Consider the following 19,367-nt stretch of genomic DNA (forward strand, 5'->3'; position numbering starts at 1 on the left):
GTCTGACCCATATCTGTGAATGACATCATCCAGAGGCTCATTCATCAAAATATCTTCATTCTGCTCACAACAACACTGTTGCACCAAGTGTAAATTGATATGCATAAGAATTAGATGTAATCCCTCAAACCAGTTTTCTACAGTTTGTGATGGAGTCCACAGACAGTCTGATAACCATTTGAGTGACAACCTCATCCCGAGCCACAGACTCTGAGATCTTTTCTAACCAATCTGAACGACAGAGTACTGCCTTCATGTTTTGGCAGCTTACGTCAAAGTTTTAGCTCGTTTTAATGGTAATGCGAGCTACTGTACACCTCGATCTACACCCGGAGGCTGAATTGAAATCTTTCCTACACCCTCAGTGTGCTGTTCTGCAGCTCTGGCTGATCATACATAAACATGGCATCATTTAACGTGATGTATTTGGCACAGATAAAGCACCGAAGCAAAACAAACGTTTGCAGAATGCAAATCTGCACCAGGAAAAAATTGGAGAGCATTTTTTCATAGGTGTGATAAGATGAGTCAAATAGGTTAGCTGTTTGCAGTATGTCGCATTAATAAATGCAAGAAAACACACCATTTAATAATAATAATAATGGATTGGATTTATATCGCGCTTTTCAGGGCACCCAAAGCGCTTTACAATACCACTATTCATTCACTCTCACATTCACACACTGGTGGAGGCAGCTACAGTTGTAGCCACAGCTGCCCTGGGGCAGACTGACAGAAGTGAGGCTGCCATATCCCATATAGAAACCATCGGCCCCTCTGGCCATCACCAGTAGGCAGTAGGGTAAAGTGTCTTGCGGACGCAAGGACGCAACGACCAGGACAGAGAGCCCAGGGATCGAACCGGCGACCTTCCGGTTACAGATGCGCTTCCCAACCCCCTGAGCCACGGTTGCCCCGTAAGCTCAGAAATAATAAAAGATGAAAGGACAGAAAAATCAAGCCTACAATAACTCAGTGTCTAGTTTTCTGGACTGGCAAGACGAGAACAAACAATCTGTCCAAAAAATATGTAAAGTGACAAAAATGTCTTTGATCACAAACTGATGAAAGCTCAGTTTTGGTCCCCGAAGCTTTACGTCTGTACGTCTTTCTTAAAACAGTCCATTGAGCCACTAGCGATGTTTACATAGATGTAGGTATCCTGGCCCCGAGTACATGTGTGTGGATGCAGAGCTGTCAATTCACTGTGTTGCTTTCACACTCTGGTCAATCTACAGTCCACGGCCAGTGAATAATGACGGAAATAACACGTTGTTGTCAATAGAAATGGGCTCATAGCAGGGCGAGTGGAGATACTTCAGTCAGCTCACCTGTTGAGCAGGTCACGTGACGAGGAAGCCCAGGAGAAGACTCAGGATACACTGGGAACACCTCTGTGGCCTTCCTGAAGAACTGGAGATGTTGACTGGGGGGAGGCCTGTCTGTTTGCCCCACAATGTGGACCCATCTATTATAGATGGATGGATTTAATATGTAAAGCATTGAGATAAAAATAATTGTGAATTTTTAACATATATATATCTATATGAATATAAACAAATAAACCTCTGTCTTTTCTCACTTCCCCCTTTTCTTACCCAGGCGAGCGCCTGTTTCCTCCCCCATCAGGCCTGAGTTACTCCACTTGGTTCTGCGTGGAGAGGTTCAGCACATCCCCTCAGGCCCACCCGGTGCGGCTGCTGACCATCGTCCGTCGGGCCAACTCCTCAGAGCAGCATTACGTGTGCCTGGCTGTGGTGCTGTCAGCCAAAGACCGCTCGCTCACCGTCTCCACCAAGGAGGAGCTGCTGCAGACGTACTGTAAGTGGCAGCACTAGACTTAAACTCCGGTTTACAGCATAACCACGAGAATGAATAATCCTCCGCTGCACAACCATCCTCTAGACCTCTATACTGTGTCCATGCTTTAAGATTCTTTTTGGTGAACCATCAGGAGAAAATTATCTCAAATCTGTGAAATCTCCAGCTTGTATACCAAAAGCCATTACTGTTTTGTTTTTAGGATGATGCACTTTCATACAGTATATATTCCCAGAAAATAAATTTTCTGTTAGATATTTGAGTTTAAAATGCTGATAGTTTTGTTTAGAGATTATATTTGATAAATATGACCTTGAAATGTGCACTTCCTGTTACGACCAAACAGGCTTCCTCTCTGGGGCTTTAACCCTGAGCTAATATACTCACTTCTGCTGGAGCTCTCCGACTCATTGATGTTGCCCCCTGCTTCTCTCTGCCTTCCCCCATCAAGCAGCGGATGATTCTAGCGAAGAAGCCTCCTTCTACGAGATCCTTCCCTGCTGCGCTCGATTCCGCTGTGGCGAGCTGATCGCCGAGGGCCAGTGGCACCACCTGGTGCTGGTCATGAGCAAAGGCATGCTGAAGAATAGCATGGCCACGCTGTACATCGACGGCCAGCTCATCAGCACTGTCAAGGTAAAATTAGTACGCGGCGTGTCAGCGATAACCAGCATCCACATGCAGATCTCACTTTGTTGTTCCTGTCGAGATCCAGCTGTTAGGAAAACTGTAGTAAACTGTCCAGTTTCTGTTGACCAACTGCGGGTGAACAGGCTTCGTTGCATGCAGGTTGTTTGTTGGATGTTTTGGGGGTTTTGTTGTTGCATGAACAGAAAAAGACACTTGCTATCAAACAGGAAAACGTATTCCCTGTTTCGAACACATCTTTACTATTATGAGCAGAAGGACGAAGTGGAGCTGTAAGCCTGTACCCTGGTAAAGGTGCAGTAATGCCGGGCTCACACTGCGATTTTTGGCCCGATTTTGGCCTTCGTCGTGCATCGTGTAGTATACGTGGGGTAACGAGAAGCGATTAACACCTCACGACCAGCTCCCGATCATCAATCGCTTGGTCGCGAGGGTGTCACCGCAGTTTCTCACACTGCGCAAACACAAACACAAATGTCAGCGAAAAAGACGGCGCAGCACGGCAGTGCAGCGTGTGATCTGGACACAAGCGATGGAGGCACTTGTAGAACTTTGGAAAGCTCATCCGAGCCTTTTCGATGTGACCTCACAAAATTATCACGACCACAACAACCGTGAAAATAGTTGGATGGACATCGCTGCTCAATCACAGCTGACTGATCATGTTTTTCATTAGCAATTTAGCAAAGTTGACGGCGGTGTGTGTCTGTGTGAGTGAAAGACAGAGAGGGAGAGCGAGCGACAGAATTTCTGTTATAACCTTCATTTTATGGACGCACAGTGTGAGCACTCGGGTCGCATCAGAGCATCGGGTCGTATAGTGTGAGACCTGCATCGTGACCTACGAACTTCTAACCCCTGCGAGTCAATCGTGCAGTTTGAGCAGGAGCTGAATCGCGCGACTGACAAAATCGCACAGTGTGAGCCGGCATAAGAGGAGGATTAACCTAGCTTGCCAGTATATCTTTAATAGGTTACATCAGTTAAGTCTTGTAATAAATGTAGATGGATTTATGGGTATAAAATCAGACTATATGTCATATACATAAAAACTATCTCCATTATCTCATATTCACGGTTACCTGTTTTTAAAGACAGCTGCTGTATAAAGAAACAGTGAGCGAGTGTGCTGATAATTTATTATGCATCAGTAGGTAAGTACGGCGCAACAACGGCTTTGTGTTTGGAAGTCGACCATAATTAGCTCGTCATATCTGGATCACGGTTGGCGTTGAGAAGCAGCAGTGGCGTACATTTCTAACTGCGACCTTTAAACGGCAGCTTTTGAGTGCTGCAGTCAGCAGACTGTGATGTGGTTTGTGGTTCAGTGACTTTAGATTCCCCTGAGATTAGACAGCAGAATAGGGAATAGGCTGAGACCGCAAGTCACAGCTTCTCCTTAATGGCACTGATAACAGCGGCTTCATTTCCTGCTGAGGGCCGTGTGGAGGAAAAAACAGGCTGGTCGTGTGTCTCATATGGGTCTAAGTGTTCGTGTGGTTGTATTTAGCTTGTGAAAGAGTGACAGTAAAGCTAAAGGTGTGCAGGCACCTCCCAGGAGGTCTAAATGGCACAAGTAGCCAGTAACAACAGCAGGAGTGGCTTGATGGGTGAATAATGAATAGATGATACGTTTTATTTCTGCTCAGAAAACTGCTGAAATGCTGTTTTGTGCTGAGCAGTATTTCTTCTTTCATATCCCTTTTTATCCTTCCCATAGACAGTGTCTCTGCGTCACTCGCTGTTGTGTAACATCAGGCGTTTTGATTGGTCAAAAATGAATCTTGTGATTTTAAGAATGAACTATTAAGGCCCTGGTTGTTTAAAAAAAGGCTCCACATGTTTGTTTATTTAAATAAAAAAATAACAACAGAATTATTTCAGAAAAAAACAAAAGTTATCTGTGTCAGGATTATTAGCCCGCTGACTTTTTATTGAGCCTCAGCACAAACCACTGCTGTACAATGATGTGCTTTAAGTTTTTAAAACTGTCTAAAGTCAAGTTAAAACTGAGTTTATCTTTCAATTAACACAAAGTTTAAAAACTTCAGCCAGGGTTTAAACTGTCACTTGAGAAAGCATCACGCTAAAAACAAAGAAATCAGTTCAGACTTAATATAATTGTTGATACTTACAAAGCAGGAAATGGATATGCAGAGTTATCACAGCGTTTCCATATGTCCAGAACTGGTGTGTAGGGATGCACCGATACCACTTTTCTATCGAGGCCGATACCCGATATCGGTATCGGTGCATCCCTACTGGAGTGAGAAGGATTATCCGGAAATTCTAGGAGAGCCACACAGTGCGGAACAAGCCTGTCTGAGGTAGAAGCAAAGATTTCAAAGACACCGTTGAGTGTTGATGTGTCTAAAGACCCCAGAACGACTGCCAAGTCATTGTAGTCTAAAAGAAGACGATCACTGGAACATACACAGGAAAAAACCCCAACTTCTGCAGATAAAGGTACGCTAAGAACACCCTGGAGAAAGATAATGTACACAGGAAGTGCGCCTCTTGGTCAAATGAAACAAACTAGAGCTCTTTGGCCAAAGAGATGCTGCTTATGTTTGGAGAACAAAGGAGGAGGTGAACAACTCAGAGAACACCGTCCTCACGGTGAAACATGGTGGTGAGAGTATTACCCTGCTGGGATGCTTCAGTGCGTCTGGACTCAGCAGTGACTGCACTTTGAAATACTTTTAGATTTTTTGAGACCTTAAAACAAAAGCATGGCTGCTGATCTCATTGTGGATCTTCCTGCAGTGCAGATGACTTTTCCAATGTCCCTCTATGGCCGCCGAGTATGTTGTCTCTGTAAGAACCTGATATTGGATTTTTAAGATTATAACAATATTTGGTGATTTAAAAATCTGATATTCCAAAATATCGACCGATTTATTTTTTCTTTCAGACACGTGAGACAAACAGATTTCCCGAACATTCGTCATGTGTAGTTATTTACTCAACTCTGCCGTATGTTCTTTACTGAAATCAGTCGCACTTTAGTCTTGAGTGTTGGGCGGCCGGAGGCAGAGACAGATTCTCCATCTGCTCTGGTGCCATAAGTTAAAATTCTGAGTAGGTCTGATAGGTCGAAGTCTGAAAACCAAGTAAGATGCACCGTTTTTCCATCCATCCTGCTGTTTATCCACGGCCAGGACACAGGGCGGCAGCCTATCGGCCCCAAGCCCCAGGCTGTCCTGTGTATGCCCCAGGTCCTCCTCCATGTAGGATATGCCCAGTAATCAATACCTCACCCAGGAGGTGCCTGGGACTCTTTCTAACCAGATGCCTGAACTGCCCCAACTGGCTTCTTCTGATGTTGATGAGTATCAGGTCTACTCTGGGTCACCCTGTCTTTAAGGCTGAGTCCAGCCGCCCTTCAGAGACTTCTGATTTCTGCCACTTGTATCCGCTGTCTAATTCTTCCAGTCGTTACCCAGAGCTCATGACCACAGATGAGAGTACGGATGTAAATCGACAGCTTCACTTTCACGCTCAACTGTCTCTTCACCACAGCGAACCGGTGCAGCATCCGCATCACTGCAGACGCTGCAGCAATCAATCTGCCAGTCTCCCGTTCAATTGCCCCCTCCCCTCGTGAACGAGACCCCGAGATACCTCCTCCTCTGCTTAGTTTAGAACTGTTAGCAGTAAGCTAAATAATCTTAACAATTTCAATCTGCTTGTTTTCACTGTGCCTGTGACGTGTTTTGAACATAAACGCACATCCGAGCTGTTAAAATCCAGGAGCTGATAGGTCAACTCGATTATTTATCAGCTCCATCCATCCATTTAATTCATCACTGACGTAAATAGGTAACGCATGCATATTTAATTAGCCTGCTTCCCCAAAGAAAGGGACACAAAAGGAGTTATCAGAGCAAACGATCATCTCATCAGTCTCTGACTCACACTGACAAAAGACAAACTCAGGAGTAAATCATGTCTGTGCACCGAGCCAGCAGAGAATATTAAATGATAAAATCATCTTTGATCTGTGATGTTTTTAAGTTCTGTTCCCTGAAATATAGACATGATGATTATTTAATCCTCTCAGAGGGGACAGCATACGGGACCGGTTCACAATTAAGTGGGTTCAAACTTCAACTGTGCATATAATTGAAATGAGTTTGTGTATCTCACATGCTCTGAAGCTCTGTTGTGATCTGAGCCAATAAACAAGTCAAATGTAAGTCATTTCTCTTTGTAGTCTCTGAAGTTTGTGGCGTGCTACGTCTGCATTTCCTAACACAAAAAACTGTCTGAGAACACGAATGTCCTATCTTATAGAAATCCCTCTTTTGAGTCATTACCTTCATCTTTCCTCTTCTCCAGCTTCACTACATCCACAGCGCTCCAGGCGGCTCCAGCTCCACCAACCCTCCTGTCGTCAGTACTGTTTATGGGTACATAGGGACACCCCCTGCCCAGCGCCAGCTCTCCAGCCTGGTGTGGCGTCTTGGGCCTACTCACTTCCTGGAGGAGTTCCTACCTGCCGCCAGCGTCGCTGCCATTTATGAGCTTGGACCCAACTACGTGGGCAGCTTTCAGGCCGTCTACCTCCCCTGTGAGTGGACACCAGACCTCGACGTACAGTCTGCAGACCTGCTAAATCCTTGCTCTACTTTAATGCTTTTCTTTAGTTTTATTCTGTCATTTAACCACCTTGCATCACTTCTTTTCTCCCAGTGTTCATCCATACATGGCTCCTCTTTTCTTTACTCACTTTTAACCTTCTCCATTTTCCCTTCCTGCAGGTAAGGACTCCAAGGCGGAGGTAGCGCCGGCCTCTCCGGTGGTGCTGGTGCCAGAGGAGAAGGTGTCTTTCAGTCTGTATGCGCTCTCTGTGTTGACTCTCACTGTGGCCAAAATCAGGAAAAGCTACAACAAACTGGACAGCAAAGCCATCGCCAAACAGGTCAGACGCACGACTTCGCAAAGAATTAAAAGTCACTGCTTTAATGTTGTTGTCACCGCAGGTTTGTCTGCTAAATCAGCGGTCCCCAACCCCCGGGCCTCGGACCGGTACCGGTCCGTGAGTTGTTTGGTACCGGGCCGCGAAAGTTGAGGCTCAGGTGTGAAATGTATAGTTTTCAGGGTTTTTATCGGTTTTCAGCGTTATTTTGTTATCGTTTTTATCGTTAACTCGGTTTTCCTGGGTCTTTTCACGTGTGTTATGAATAAATCTTCTTTTTTTCGGTACCGGTACTAGTTTTATTTTGTTGTATTTATCCGCGACACCTTAAAGGCCGGTCCGTGAAAATATTGTCGGGCATAAACCGGTCCGTGGCGCAAAAATCGTGCTAAATGGAAATCTTACTGTCAGATATTCTGTCAAAGTTTCATTAAAGAATCTATTATTTCCGTTACAGTTACCTTTAAACCGTAACTCTAAATTCAGTTGTCTATTGAAGTGTGCAGCACACTGGCTGAGATGACATCATCCTGGCTGACGTAACCGACTGAAAAAAGAAACCTGTCTTCTCCCTCTGCCACAGTGCCATGTGGTGACGTGTTTACCTTTAGCACAAGTGTAACGTTTGCAGAGAGGAAAGACTTTGAAGTTAATAAATAAATAAATACAAGCAGAAAAACTCCAGATTGAGGTCCAACGTGTAAACACACACATATAAGCTGTTTTCACACATGGATTTCAGACTATTTCAGGATTGTTAGATTGGGGCATTTTCCACAGACGTCCTTTCGCTGCAGGGAATCACCTGCTTTGCATGACTTCGATGTACTCCATTACTTTGGACACATGCACCCTGTCTAGGAAACTTCTAGGAAAGTATAGGGCTGCTGTGCATATCTGGAAATGGCTACGGATGTGCATTCACACACTTAATGGTCAATTTCATTTTTCAACAGAAAACTCAAGTCCATTGCATTTAAATGATGCATTTAAAGGAAGCAGCACACACAGTCCCACCACGAGTGTGAGCTCCAGATGAGCTCTGTGTTATCTCTTTCTCCACACTTGTCAAGTCATTTCCCAGCCTGCCCGTCTCTCCTGCTCCGTCTCCCGCAGCGACTCACAGGAAGTGAAGTGCAGAGAATTACAGAGGCAGCAATTCTGCAGCAGAGACCTGTCACAGAGCAGGAAGACACTCACTCACTGTGCAGAGGGGAACGAAAATAAGTTGTTGTCCTCTCATGCAGCATTATCACTTCCCTCTTAGCAAACTAAGCATAAGTGTTTGGGTCTTTCACACCCTCTCGCTTCGCTAAACATGGGTGTCAAATAAAACTCCATAAATACACAATTATTCTAAATGCCAGTGTTGCATAATGCTGTTTTTACCTTCCCCGAATTAACTGAAAGAATCCAATATTTCACTTCAGCTCAATAATCAAAGCTTGGTGTAAAACTGCAGCGTCTAACAGTAAAATATTCTTATTCGTAGACAAACATCCACAGCAACAAACGTTTGACTAACAAATGAGGAAATGGTGCAAAGTTGTGTGAAAGCAGCTCTGAAGAAGTAGTTTAAAAGTAACCGTCGAGTTGCCGTCTGCAGACATACTTGAGGTGTGTGTTTTTAATTTCTGTCATTTCTTTTCCATCTCCTTCAGCTCGCCGTGTCCTCTCATGAAAACGCCACTCCGGTAAAACTGATTCACAATGCCGCCGGTCACCTGAATGGTCCCGCACGCACCATCGGAGCTGCTGTGATTGGATATTTAGGTAAACCAAATCTGCGCGACTCAGAATACCAAACGCTGTTCTCTAGTGGATGAAAACTCACTTGTTCTCTTTCTCCCTCCGTCAGGCGTTCGTGCATTCGTGCCCAAACCTGTGGCCACCAACCTGCAGTATGTGGGAGGGGCCGCGGCCATTTTGGGTCTGGTTGCCATGGCGTCAGATGTGGAGGGACTGTATGCGGCTGTCAAGGCTTTAGTGTGTGTTGTAAAAAGCAACCCGCTGGCCAGTAAGGAGATGGAGCGCATCCAAGGTTACCAGGTTAGTTATGAAAACTTAAATGAAAAGTTTTAGTTACATTTCCAGGATAATTACTGAGTTTTTCTAAAAAATTGCCATCGAAACATTCGTAAATTGGGACGCAAGGCATTCGCTTCACACATTTAAACACTGTAGTGTTTAAATGAATAGTGCGATTTGCACAGCATTTATTCAGAAACGTGGTGTGTAAATAAATGCTCTCCGTTGTACTTTAACAGTGTTGCTTCTACTTTTCTAAATTTGTTTACAAAATGCTCATTTGATCGAGTGATGGGAGAAGGAAGCGGGAGATCGACAGACGATTGCTGCGGCGGCTGCAGTGATGCGGGCGCTGTGCCGGTCCGTCGTGGTGACGAGAGAGCTGTGTAACAGAGAAGCTTTCAATTTAACAGTTGATCCCTGTCCCTACCCTCACCTATGGTTACGAGCTGTGGGTAGTGACCGAAAGAACAAGATTGTAGAAATGAGCTTCCTCTGAAGGGTGGCCGGCCTCTCCCTTAGAGATAGGGTGAGGAGCTCAGCCATCCGGGAGTAGAGTAGAGCCGCTGCTGCTCCACATCGAAAGGAGCCAGTTAAGGTGGTTCAGGCATTTGACAAGGATGTTTTAGGCATGTCCCACTGGCAGGAGCCCCAGGGCAGACCCAGGATGCGCTGGAGAGATTATATCATCGGCTGGCCTGGGAACGCCTTGGTGTTCCCCCGGATAAGCTGGAGGTGGTGGCTGGGGAGAGGGAGGTCTGGGCTTCTCTGCTTAGGCTGCTGCCCCCACAACCCGGCCCCAGATAAGCAGAAGATGGATGGTCATTTGTCTCCAGTCACATATGTTTTTGAATGTGTTTCTGTGTCAGACTAAGCACAGACTACTGTTAGTGACGGCGTGATTAATGTGAATATGACCCAGCAGTGAGTTCACAGACTGAAAGCCAAGTTTAAGTCTGTACACAAAGCTCGTGTCCCGTTACTTCAACATTTGTAAATGCGTATTTGTTTTGTCTTCCTCTTTAGTTGCTGGCTATGCTCCTAAAGAAGAAGCGCTCGCTGCTAAACAGCCACATCCTCCACCTCACCTTCTCTCTGGTGGGAACCGTTGACAGCGGCCACGAAACCTCCATCATCCCCAACTCCACGGCCTTCCAGGACCTACTGTGCGACTTTGAGGTGAGTGTTTACAGGGCCCATTGACCCATAATGCTTGTGAGCCGACTGAAATAAGGACATTAGTGTGCAGCTGTCAAAGAAAGCTCGCCTATTTAGCATTGATAAAAGTCTCGTTCCACTTAAACCCGGCTCGGCTAATAAAACGGAGAGTTTGCAGGTATGTTTTTGCGTTTGTTAAAACAGGAAAAGAAAAAAGTGTTTTTTTGATGTTGAAGTGTTAAGGAACTGAGCTACTCTGTGCCAGAAGTTTGTGCTGCCAGAAATGAGTTGTGCGGCAGGGTCTGAGTCTGCTCCGTCTGCTCCTCAGGTTTGGCTGCACGCTCCCTACGAGCTCCATCTGTCTCTGTTCGAGCACTTCATTGAACTGCTGACAGAATCCAGGCAAGTGTCAGAAGGAAGTTTCCCTGAACAAGAAACAGATCACACGAAGAATAACATGAGTTTAATTTTTTTAAAATTGGCACAATTATTTTCATTTTAACGTGAAAGCGTCTCACTGTGTGTTTTGCTGACTGTGTCGAATAGTGAGGCGGCTAAAAATGCTAAACTCCTGAGAGAGTTTCAGCTCATCCCACGACTGCTGCTCACCCTGAGAGACTCCACGCTGTCCCAGCCCACTGTCGCCGCCATCAGCAACGTGCTCAGTCTGCTGCTGCAAGGCTTCCCCAACCCATACGACCTGCTGCGGTAAGAACGCGCTCGTGTAGCCGCCACGTGAACGTCGGTGACGATGATCCATGCCAGTGCAGCATAAGACCGTTTGCTGTCTCCACAGGTTCGGCCAGTTCATCTCCTCCACTCTTCCCACATTTGCCGTCTGTGAGAAGTTTGTTGTCATGGAAATCAATAATGAGGAGAAGATAGACGGAGGTATGAGTGATATTAGTGTTGATCTGAGTTCTTGCACCTCTATCCTAAATAATGTGTGGCCAAAAGTATATGGTCAGTGCTTGACTGTTTTTCTATCCTTAATAAATATGAAACATTTTGTGCATCTGCAGGAAATGATGACGACTTTGGTGGCCTCCTATCAGCAAACCTCATTCTGCTGAGAAATCGACTGCTGGACAGCCTTCTTAAACTGCTTTTCACCACAAAAGAGAAGTGCACAGTTAATGCCCAGTAAGACACCGCTCTCCTCCAGACGTTGTTTAGATTAAAAAAATAGCAGTTAGATGCCACGTTGGACTAGAGACGTAAAGTTATGCTTGTAGCTTAATGACCATCCACAGACTGCAGGGGTACAAACACAGATATCTGCTAATAATAATTCCTAACTAACATACTCTGATTTCACTCTGGAGCACAGAGCTCTGGGATCGTCTGTTGGTAGAATTAACTTCTCTTTAAGCCACATTATTGTAATAAATAGGCAGCAACACATACATGGTCAGTTTAGTGATTCTGGTTAGCGTAGTTGACGCCTAACAGGCAGATACAGCCGCCTGTGTCAGCATTTACCATCTATCAAAGCTGCCATAATTCTAACATTATAACTTTAAACCTTAATAGTCTTAAAAAGATAAGTTTTATTTAAAAATAATAATAAATGAAATCACCCCATGCAGTTGTTGTGAAGATTAATTAAATTAGAATAGAATAGAATAATCATTTAATTGTCCCACAAGGGGAAATTTGGTTGTAACAGCAGCCAAAAGACAAATATACTACAAACAGTACACAGGACACAAAACAGAAACATACACAATTTTTTCTTACATATTTACATTAAGGACAATGGTTACTATAAACAGAGAGAACTGTACAGTTATTAAATTAAATAAAAATAATTACAGGTAAGAGGCAAACCAGGTTGTAGTGCGAATTGGTTAATTAACTAACTTATTGCAGTTACAGCACTGATGTAAACATCTATGTTTGTTGGGAGCAGTTCTGATTGTACAGTCTGACAGCTGCAGGGAGGAAGGACCTGCGGAAACGCTCCTTCATGCATCGAGGATGCAGCAGTCTGTCACTGAAGGAGCTCTGCAGTTCAGCAACAACAAATTAGCTACAGAGATTAAATCTGTTTGTGCAGTAGGCTGTTAGCATGCTTACTTATCTGTGTAAAGTTTTGTACATAAATGGTAAAAAAAAGATCTGCCGCTCATTCATCACATCCTGCCTCTAAGCGCAGAGACTGCAACAATGAAAACACTTTTATATGGTCTGAGCTTGGAGGCACCCCAAGTGGGCAGTTGAGGAACTGCAGTTTGCAAACCAAGCCAACTAGCACTTGGGTGTTGTTATTTGCTCCTTCTCTGTCATATCTGCTCATCCTGAAAGCTTCAAGTTAAAATGCAAACTCTCACGCTGTCCATTTATTTTGAAAACTATAAATAATCAATCATAAAAGCACCACACAACATTATTCTTGTTCTTTGATCTTTTAAAGACTTTTATCATTAAAAAGCTATTTAGCTCTACATACAACATTTCCAGTTATTACTGGAATATGGCTCAACTTGACTCAAATAATGGCAATATGCCCAGCAGCTGACAGAGATGGAGATTATAATGACACTGGTTGATATAATTTAGCAACATAATGAGCAAACAGATGCAGAAATATTGACAAAGTATTTAAAATGTTGTGAAACTGATATTAAAGCAACAGTAAACCTGCAAAACTTTTTCTCCCTGCAGGGCGTGCGAGGAGCTGGTGCGAACGCTGGGCTTTGATTGGCTCCTGATGTTCATGGAAGAACATCTCCACTCCACCACAGTGACGGCAGCTCTGTGGATCCTGGTGGTGCTGCTGTCCAATCAGTCGATCCTCAACCGCTTCAAAGAGGGCCTGTGCGGAGGAGGCTGGCTGGACCACACCGACTCCGTCCTGACCAATAAGATCGGCACAGTGCTGGGTGAGTGCAGCAGCGTGGGTTCGCTGTCATCGCGGCACAAAATTGGAGCTGAGAGGCTGGATTTGGTTAACATTAGGCACTCGCCTTTGAGGGATGTGTGCGTGTATTAGCTCCAGACGTTCAAACCTGTAAGCACCCGCTCTCAGAACAGTCACAAGTAAGAAATCGTGATTTCCAAGGTAAATACTGTATGTTGTAACATGGCTCAGCAGACGCCTCTCCTCACTCTGGCAACGCTTTCCGTCGGAGTTGGCCTTCGTTCAGCAAACAGAGAGCTGCACAGTTTGTGCGCCGAACAGCCAAGGGTTGGTTCTCTCATTTTCACCCTCCCGCTCTCCCCTGCTGCTGCATCATACCATAGTTCCTTTTGAACTCAGTGGTTTTCAACCTTCTCATTGCTCAGGCGTAAAAACCATTTGGATTCTTCAAAACTGGATTTACCAGCCTGGAATAATTTCAGATGGTGATGTTTGCTTTAATATTTCCATAATACTTCTGTCTAGAGTAGGGCGATATGGCCAAAAGTATTTATCACGATATAGATTTGAAAATTTGCGATAACAATATAACTGACGATATAATTGATGCGAGACAAAATGCAACTCGAACACTTTGCTAGCGCAAAAAAAACAACCCCATCCATTTATTTTCACTTAAACAAGCAGCTGTTTTATGTGCATTAAACCTATATAAACATTTAACAGTGCAAATGCAAATTCCTTGCTGAAAGTTTAACCAAAAGGCATTTCCAGTAGAAATGGGCTGACATATCCTGAGCATAACCACGTATAATATCCACTGAAGTTAAAAAGAGTAGCTTTGCAATATTAAACTGCAGTGTGCCAAATTAAAAAGTCAAATACGTATTTTTCGGACCATAAGGTGCACGAGATTATAAGACACATTAAGGAAACAAAGCAGTCAGATGAATCAAACTTTATTCAACTCATTCTTCTTGCTTCCTCCACTTCTGTACCATTGATTCATTAATGCTGTATTCTATCACAGCTGCTCTATTCCTGTGTTGTTGCAGTATATTAATCACTAACCTCGTATTGTGGATGGATTATCTCAGTTGTTCTCCTGACTGAAGTTTGGTCCGTTTACAGCATCCTGCCATGCGACTGTATTTGTCTCTAACCATCAGGAACCTTCACGTTAACTTTTATCGAGTGGAAAAGTGTTAGCGTTCATCCTCCAGCTTCACTGTTTATGCTATGCTAACATAGCTGTGTCGCTAGCGATCACGTAGCACATCATTATATACCAGCTAGCCCAACTTCAGTAACTTTACAAACATCACTGCTGATTAGCTTCCTGTCTTCACTTATGTTGGAAGTGTTAGCAAAGCTGTACGTTTGATTTTTTTCAGAAATCTCTCAGTCAGAACATGCTATATCATGCTAAGGTAACTAGCGAAACTAACGAGCTAACTTCCGCTAACTTCCTGCTAACTTCTAACTCCGTTAAATGTAATAAATTCTGTTTTCATGGATGCCTGGATGCTAAACTTCATAGTTACACCTGGTGAAGCAGCAATGCTGATCGTTTTATTAAAGATGAAATAATTTAGACAGTTTTTAACTCTCAGTGACGCTGCAGTGTTCGTTTGACTTTGGGACCTGAACGATCTGACGGACAAACACCAAACCAGTTCCACATCACTGAAGTGGCACCATTTTTACAAACCTATTCTGGTTCATCCGTTTCACTCAACGATCCGCCTTCTCCCTTCTCATTCGCCGTTGCTGCCATGCTTTTTCGGCCATGTGCATATGAAAACAAAAGCACTGCACATGCGCGTTTTACCCATATTCTATCGCAATATTTCATTTTCTTATCGTTGCCTAACATTGTACCGGTATTACCGTGAACGGTATAATATGGCCTAGCCCTACTTCGGTCTTTTATTTGTATTTATTACACCATAACACTCCTGCAAACATCCAGGTTGAGAACCATTGCTTTAGCTCTGGAAACTCCCCATTAGAGACTTGCTCTAACAGAATGAGCGCTATCAGGTAGAAGTCCTTAGTTTTATTCAGATTTGGAGTTTTTCTTTTAGCGTAACAAATCTGTTTGGCTTTGATTGATTGTGTTAGTTTAGATTTTTACTGCAGCCATCTCCTTCATAGCTTTGCTTCATTAAACCCAAAAGTGGGCACTACACCTGCATGTAGAGCTGCCTGTAGGTGCAGTAGTCATAGGGTGCCACCCTTCTACCTTTGTGCTTTATTTTTAACATTCACTCTCTCAACTTTCTTTTTAGGATTCAACGTGGGTCGCAGTGCCGGCGGGCGCTCCACATTGCGGGAGATCAACCGGGACGCTTGCCATTTCCCAGGATTCCCTGTTCTGCAGACACTGCTGCCCAAACACACCAACGTACCCGAACTCTACTTCCTGCTCATGGCTCTCTTCCTGCAGCAGCCTGTCATCGAGCTCCCAGACAGCCTGCAGGTACATGTTAGTATACCCAACCTTCTTTAATAATAATAACTAAACACGTTTGTTAGCCTCAGGGCTTAAAGTGGACCTATGCTGCTGATTCCAGCTGCAGATTTGTATTCTTGGACTTTTTAGAGTCCCTGCCCCTTCAAGTACAGTGTCAGTGAATTGAGGATTCTTGGAGTCGCTGCTCAGGACTTCATTGAATTCACTGAAGAAGCACTTCAAAGTCTGAGGCCGTGTTTCTCAGACAGAAAAAGGTGGTGGAGGGTTAGATTGAGATTATGTCTCTGGGCTGCCTTTGGAAGGCCTCGTTGTCCCCCCAGAAGAGCTTGAGGTGGGCAGGGAGAGGGAAGCATCTCTGCTTAGACGGTTGCCCCTTTAACCCGAACTCGGATAACCATCACAGGCTGGATGGACCGACTCTTTAGGGCACGATTCACAGTTCAGAATGATCCTTATTTATCTCATACTTGGCCATGGAGTACTCCCTCAGGTCATCCACTCTGCAGTTATGCATTTTATGTTACCAGTGGGACCCAGCCAACAGTGAGAGGACCAGTGCTTTGAATCAGCCGGCCCTCTGTTGCCCCACCGACCTCCTGTTCAAACAGAAGGTTTACAGAGCTAAGACCGCAGAAGCAACCACGCTGAATGAGGAAGAGCATAATGGGTTCACTTTTAAACCTGAATTTGACCTGTCAAACCAGCTAATGAATAAATACAAAAGTGGACTCGTTTAATTAGATTTACATGTATCTGTGTGACCCGAGTTACCCCAGTGTCTGTGTTTGTTCTCTCAGTTTGATCTGGACTCTATCTGGACCTTCATCTTTGGCGTGCCGGCATCCAGTGGGACGGTGGTGGCCTCCATCCATAGCGTTTGTACTGAGGCTGCTTTCCTGCTGCTGGCCATGCTGCGCAGCATGCTTAACCTGGTGAGAACCTCCAAACCTTCAGACACGTTGGTCATTTTTGGTCATTTCCAGCTTCCTCTACAGTAGCACATGCTCTAAATAAGTGTTTTACCAATGTAGTTTCCTAAACACGAACATTAATCTGCAGCCAGTTTCACAAAGCTTGTTTTTGTGTAGAATGTTACAGTAAAGTCTGGAAGATTGCACAGCGATTTCTACTTGACTACAAAAAGCTTTTGGGATAATTGTTGAACCTTTTTAAGCCATTATTTGCTCGTTAAATTCAAGGCCCTTCTCATAGAAGTGCATGTTTTAACAGTTCCTAACAGCAAGCTTGAAAAGCACTCACATGTGATTATGATCAGTCTGGATTCTGTGGAGGTTTTTCTTCTAATCTCCCGTCACCTTTAGCGCGCTCATCCCCTGCACGAGAAGCTTCACTAGACCGCCCGTGGGCTTAGTGTCAATAACTGCTCTGAAAAGACTTTTTATTTATTTTTTGCATCAGTCTGAGATTTGAACTGTTAAACTGCTGAGATTTTAATGGAAATTCTTCTCCAGGTTTCATTGCGTTGCATCTTTTGTCTCTTTCCAGCCTTGGCAGTCAGAGGAGGAAGGTTCCTGGCTCAGGGAGTACCCAGTAACACTCATGCAGTTCTTTAGATACCTTTACCACAACGTGTCCGACCTTGCACCAATGTGGCACAGCCCAGAGTTCCTCTGTGCCCTGGCAGCCACTGTCTTTCCCTTCAACATCAGACCGTACTCTGAAATGGTAAGTCTGTCCTTTATTTTATCACTTAAGCAACTTGAAATAGAAATTAAATTCTGCACAAGGGAAGAACTTGCAGTGAAAATCTAATCTAGTAGCGTTTCATCTTCCTCTCCACAAAAATGTAGTGTTTAATTTGCTGTGATCACACGTTCTGATTTGTAGTCCCATCAACACACAACAGATACCTGTAAATATCCCTTCAGGCTCAGTAAAACTGTAACTTATTGCCCTTCTGAGCCATGGGCCCTCTTATCTTGCTCTCCAGTTTGTTTCCTCACAATAAAAGGTGTTTGGGACAGCTCCAGTGTGCTAGCCTTTGAATTAAGATGTATGGCTAAGATTTCCCCAAGTCAGAGCAGCAAGAACTTGGAGGAAACAATGATCTGTTCATGAAAGATGATCTTGATGAAGGTCACATTCTTTGCGTTCTTTGCAGGTCAGTGATTTGGACGATGAAGCGAGTTCTCCCACCGAAGAGTTCAAAGCCTTCACTGGGGACTCTGGCATGAACCGCAGCCAGTCTGAATACTGCAACGTTGGCTCCAAGACGTCGCTGACCAACCACCCGGCCAAAAAATACGTCTTTGACTTCATGAGGGTTCTGATCATGGACAACCTCTGCATGACCCCAGCCAGCAAGCAGACACCCATCATTGATATGCTGCTGGAGGTAAGAACACAGACACGAACCCACGTTCTAGATGCATGGATAGGAAACACTCTAACATGTTGGTTTTTTCAGGCTTCCCCGGAGCGCTCCACCAGGACTCAGCAGAAGGAGTTTCAATCCAACATCCTGGACAGCGTCATGGAGCATCTACTGGCTGCTGATGTCCTTCTAGGTCAGCAGACTAAAGTTTTGGTTCCTTCTCTCACCTCCAAACTAGAGGCAGGGGTGTGATGTATCATCACTATCACTGATGGCACTTTCTCACCTATTTCCCTGGAGTCTACAGTTAGTTCGGACACCCTGCTCATTAGGTCCATTCTTATTGCTTAAATCCTGCTCTTGCACATAAGCATGCTGCAGGACAGCTTAACTCTTTCTTTGGCTTTGAACAAAACTGTGATGGAAGCATCATGAGTCAGCAAATCACAATGTGAAGGCCGGAGATCTGCAAGCACCTTCAGCAGTTTCTGTCCCGAGAGCCGGTGTCCTGCAGGTTTTAGATCTCACCTTCGGTCAACACACCTGAATCACATGATTAGTTTGTTACCAGGCCTCTGGAGAACTTCGGCTGTATCCCAATTCAGGGTCTGCAGCCTCAACGATCCTCAAGGGCCGCGTACTCAAAGACCGCTAAGGCCGGAAGTGCGAGGCTTGTAAAATGGACGGTCTAGCCTCCGTTGCGCTGCCCAGGTTGCCTAGCAACCGTGATACTAACAGCTGGAAACGTTTCATACAGCTTTGTTTGACAGAAATGAAGGAGAAAATCTTTTGTTCATTTGTTTGTTTGTTTCTACATGAGCTTTGATCATTCTCTGATTAAGCTCAGCTATTGAACGGCGTATATTTTAAAGTAAAGACTTTAAAACCAAGTTAGTACAAACGTCACTAATGTCACATGACTTTGCCGACATGTGGCCAACAGTAATGTTTTAATGATCTTCGTTATTAAACATTTGCACATAAATAAGTGACATAATATTCAGTACTTACTTAAAGTTTACTCTTCAGGTGCCCCTCGTCCGCTGCTTTTTTTCGGCAAAATTATCCACACCCACCGCCGCGCTATGCATTCTGGGATATGTTGGGCCACGAAGTC

The 19,367-nt window shown here is 44.5% G+C and overlaps 1 protein-coding gene across 10 annotated transcripts in view; it reads left to right on the forward strand.

Annotated features, from left to right (window-relative positions):
• The window catches only part of wdfy3 (WD repeat and FYVE domain containing 3), a 136,448-nt gene that overhangs the window by 82,007 nt on the left and 35,074 nt on the right, over positions 1-19,367 (forward strand). For 4 of the 10 annotated variants that reach the window (XM_085180291.1, XM_085180290.1, XM_085180285.1 and 1 more), the window contains 18 exons: positions 1,603-1,821; positions 2,273-2,457; positions 6,811-7,042; positions 7,233-7,393; positions 9,052-9,163; positions 9,249-9,439; positions 10,445-10,597; positions 10,905-10,982; positions 11,127-11,284; positions 11,373-11,467; positions 11,599-11,719; positions 13,244-13,461; positions 13,671-13,766; positions 15,731-15,927; positions 16,713-16,847; positions 17,422-17,601; positions 18,038-18,271; positions 18,344-18,443. In XM_085180291.1, the coding sequence (XP_085036417.1) occupies positions 1,603-1,821; positions 2,273-2,457; positions 6,811-7,042; positions 7,233-7,393; positions 9,052-9,163; positions 9,249-9,439; positions 10,445-10,597; positions 10,905-10,982; positions 11,127-11,284; positions 11,373-11,467; positions 11,599-11,719; positions 13,244-13,461; positions 13,671-13,766; positions 15,731-15,927; positions 16,713-16,847; positions 17,422-17,601; positions 18,038-18,271; positions 18,344-18,443 (2,865 nt within the window). The remainder of the gene's footprint in view (positions 1-1,602; positions 1,822-2,272; positions 2,458-6,810; positions 7,043-7,232; positions 7,394-9,051; positions 9,164-9,248; positions 9,440-10,444; positions 10,598-10,904; positions 10,983-11,126; positions 11,285-11,372; positions 11,468-11,598; positions 11,720-13,243; positions 13,462-13,670; positions 13,767-15,730; positions 15,928-16,712; positions 16,848-17,421; positions 17,602-18,037; positions 18,272-18,343; positions 18,444-19,367) is intronic. The other 6 variants (XM_085180289.1, XM_085180286.1, XM_085180288.1 and 3 more) reach the window with 6 other exon arrangements.

This window comes from Neolamprologus multifasciatus, chromosome 12, assembly GCF_963576455.1.
Source record: "Neolamprologus multifasciatus chromosome 12, fNeoMul1.2, whole genome shotgun sequence".
NCBI classification, from domain to species: Eukaryota; Metazoa; Chordata; class Actinopteri; order Cichliformes; family Cichlidae; genus Neolamprologus; species Neolamprologus multifasciatus.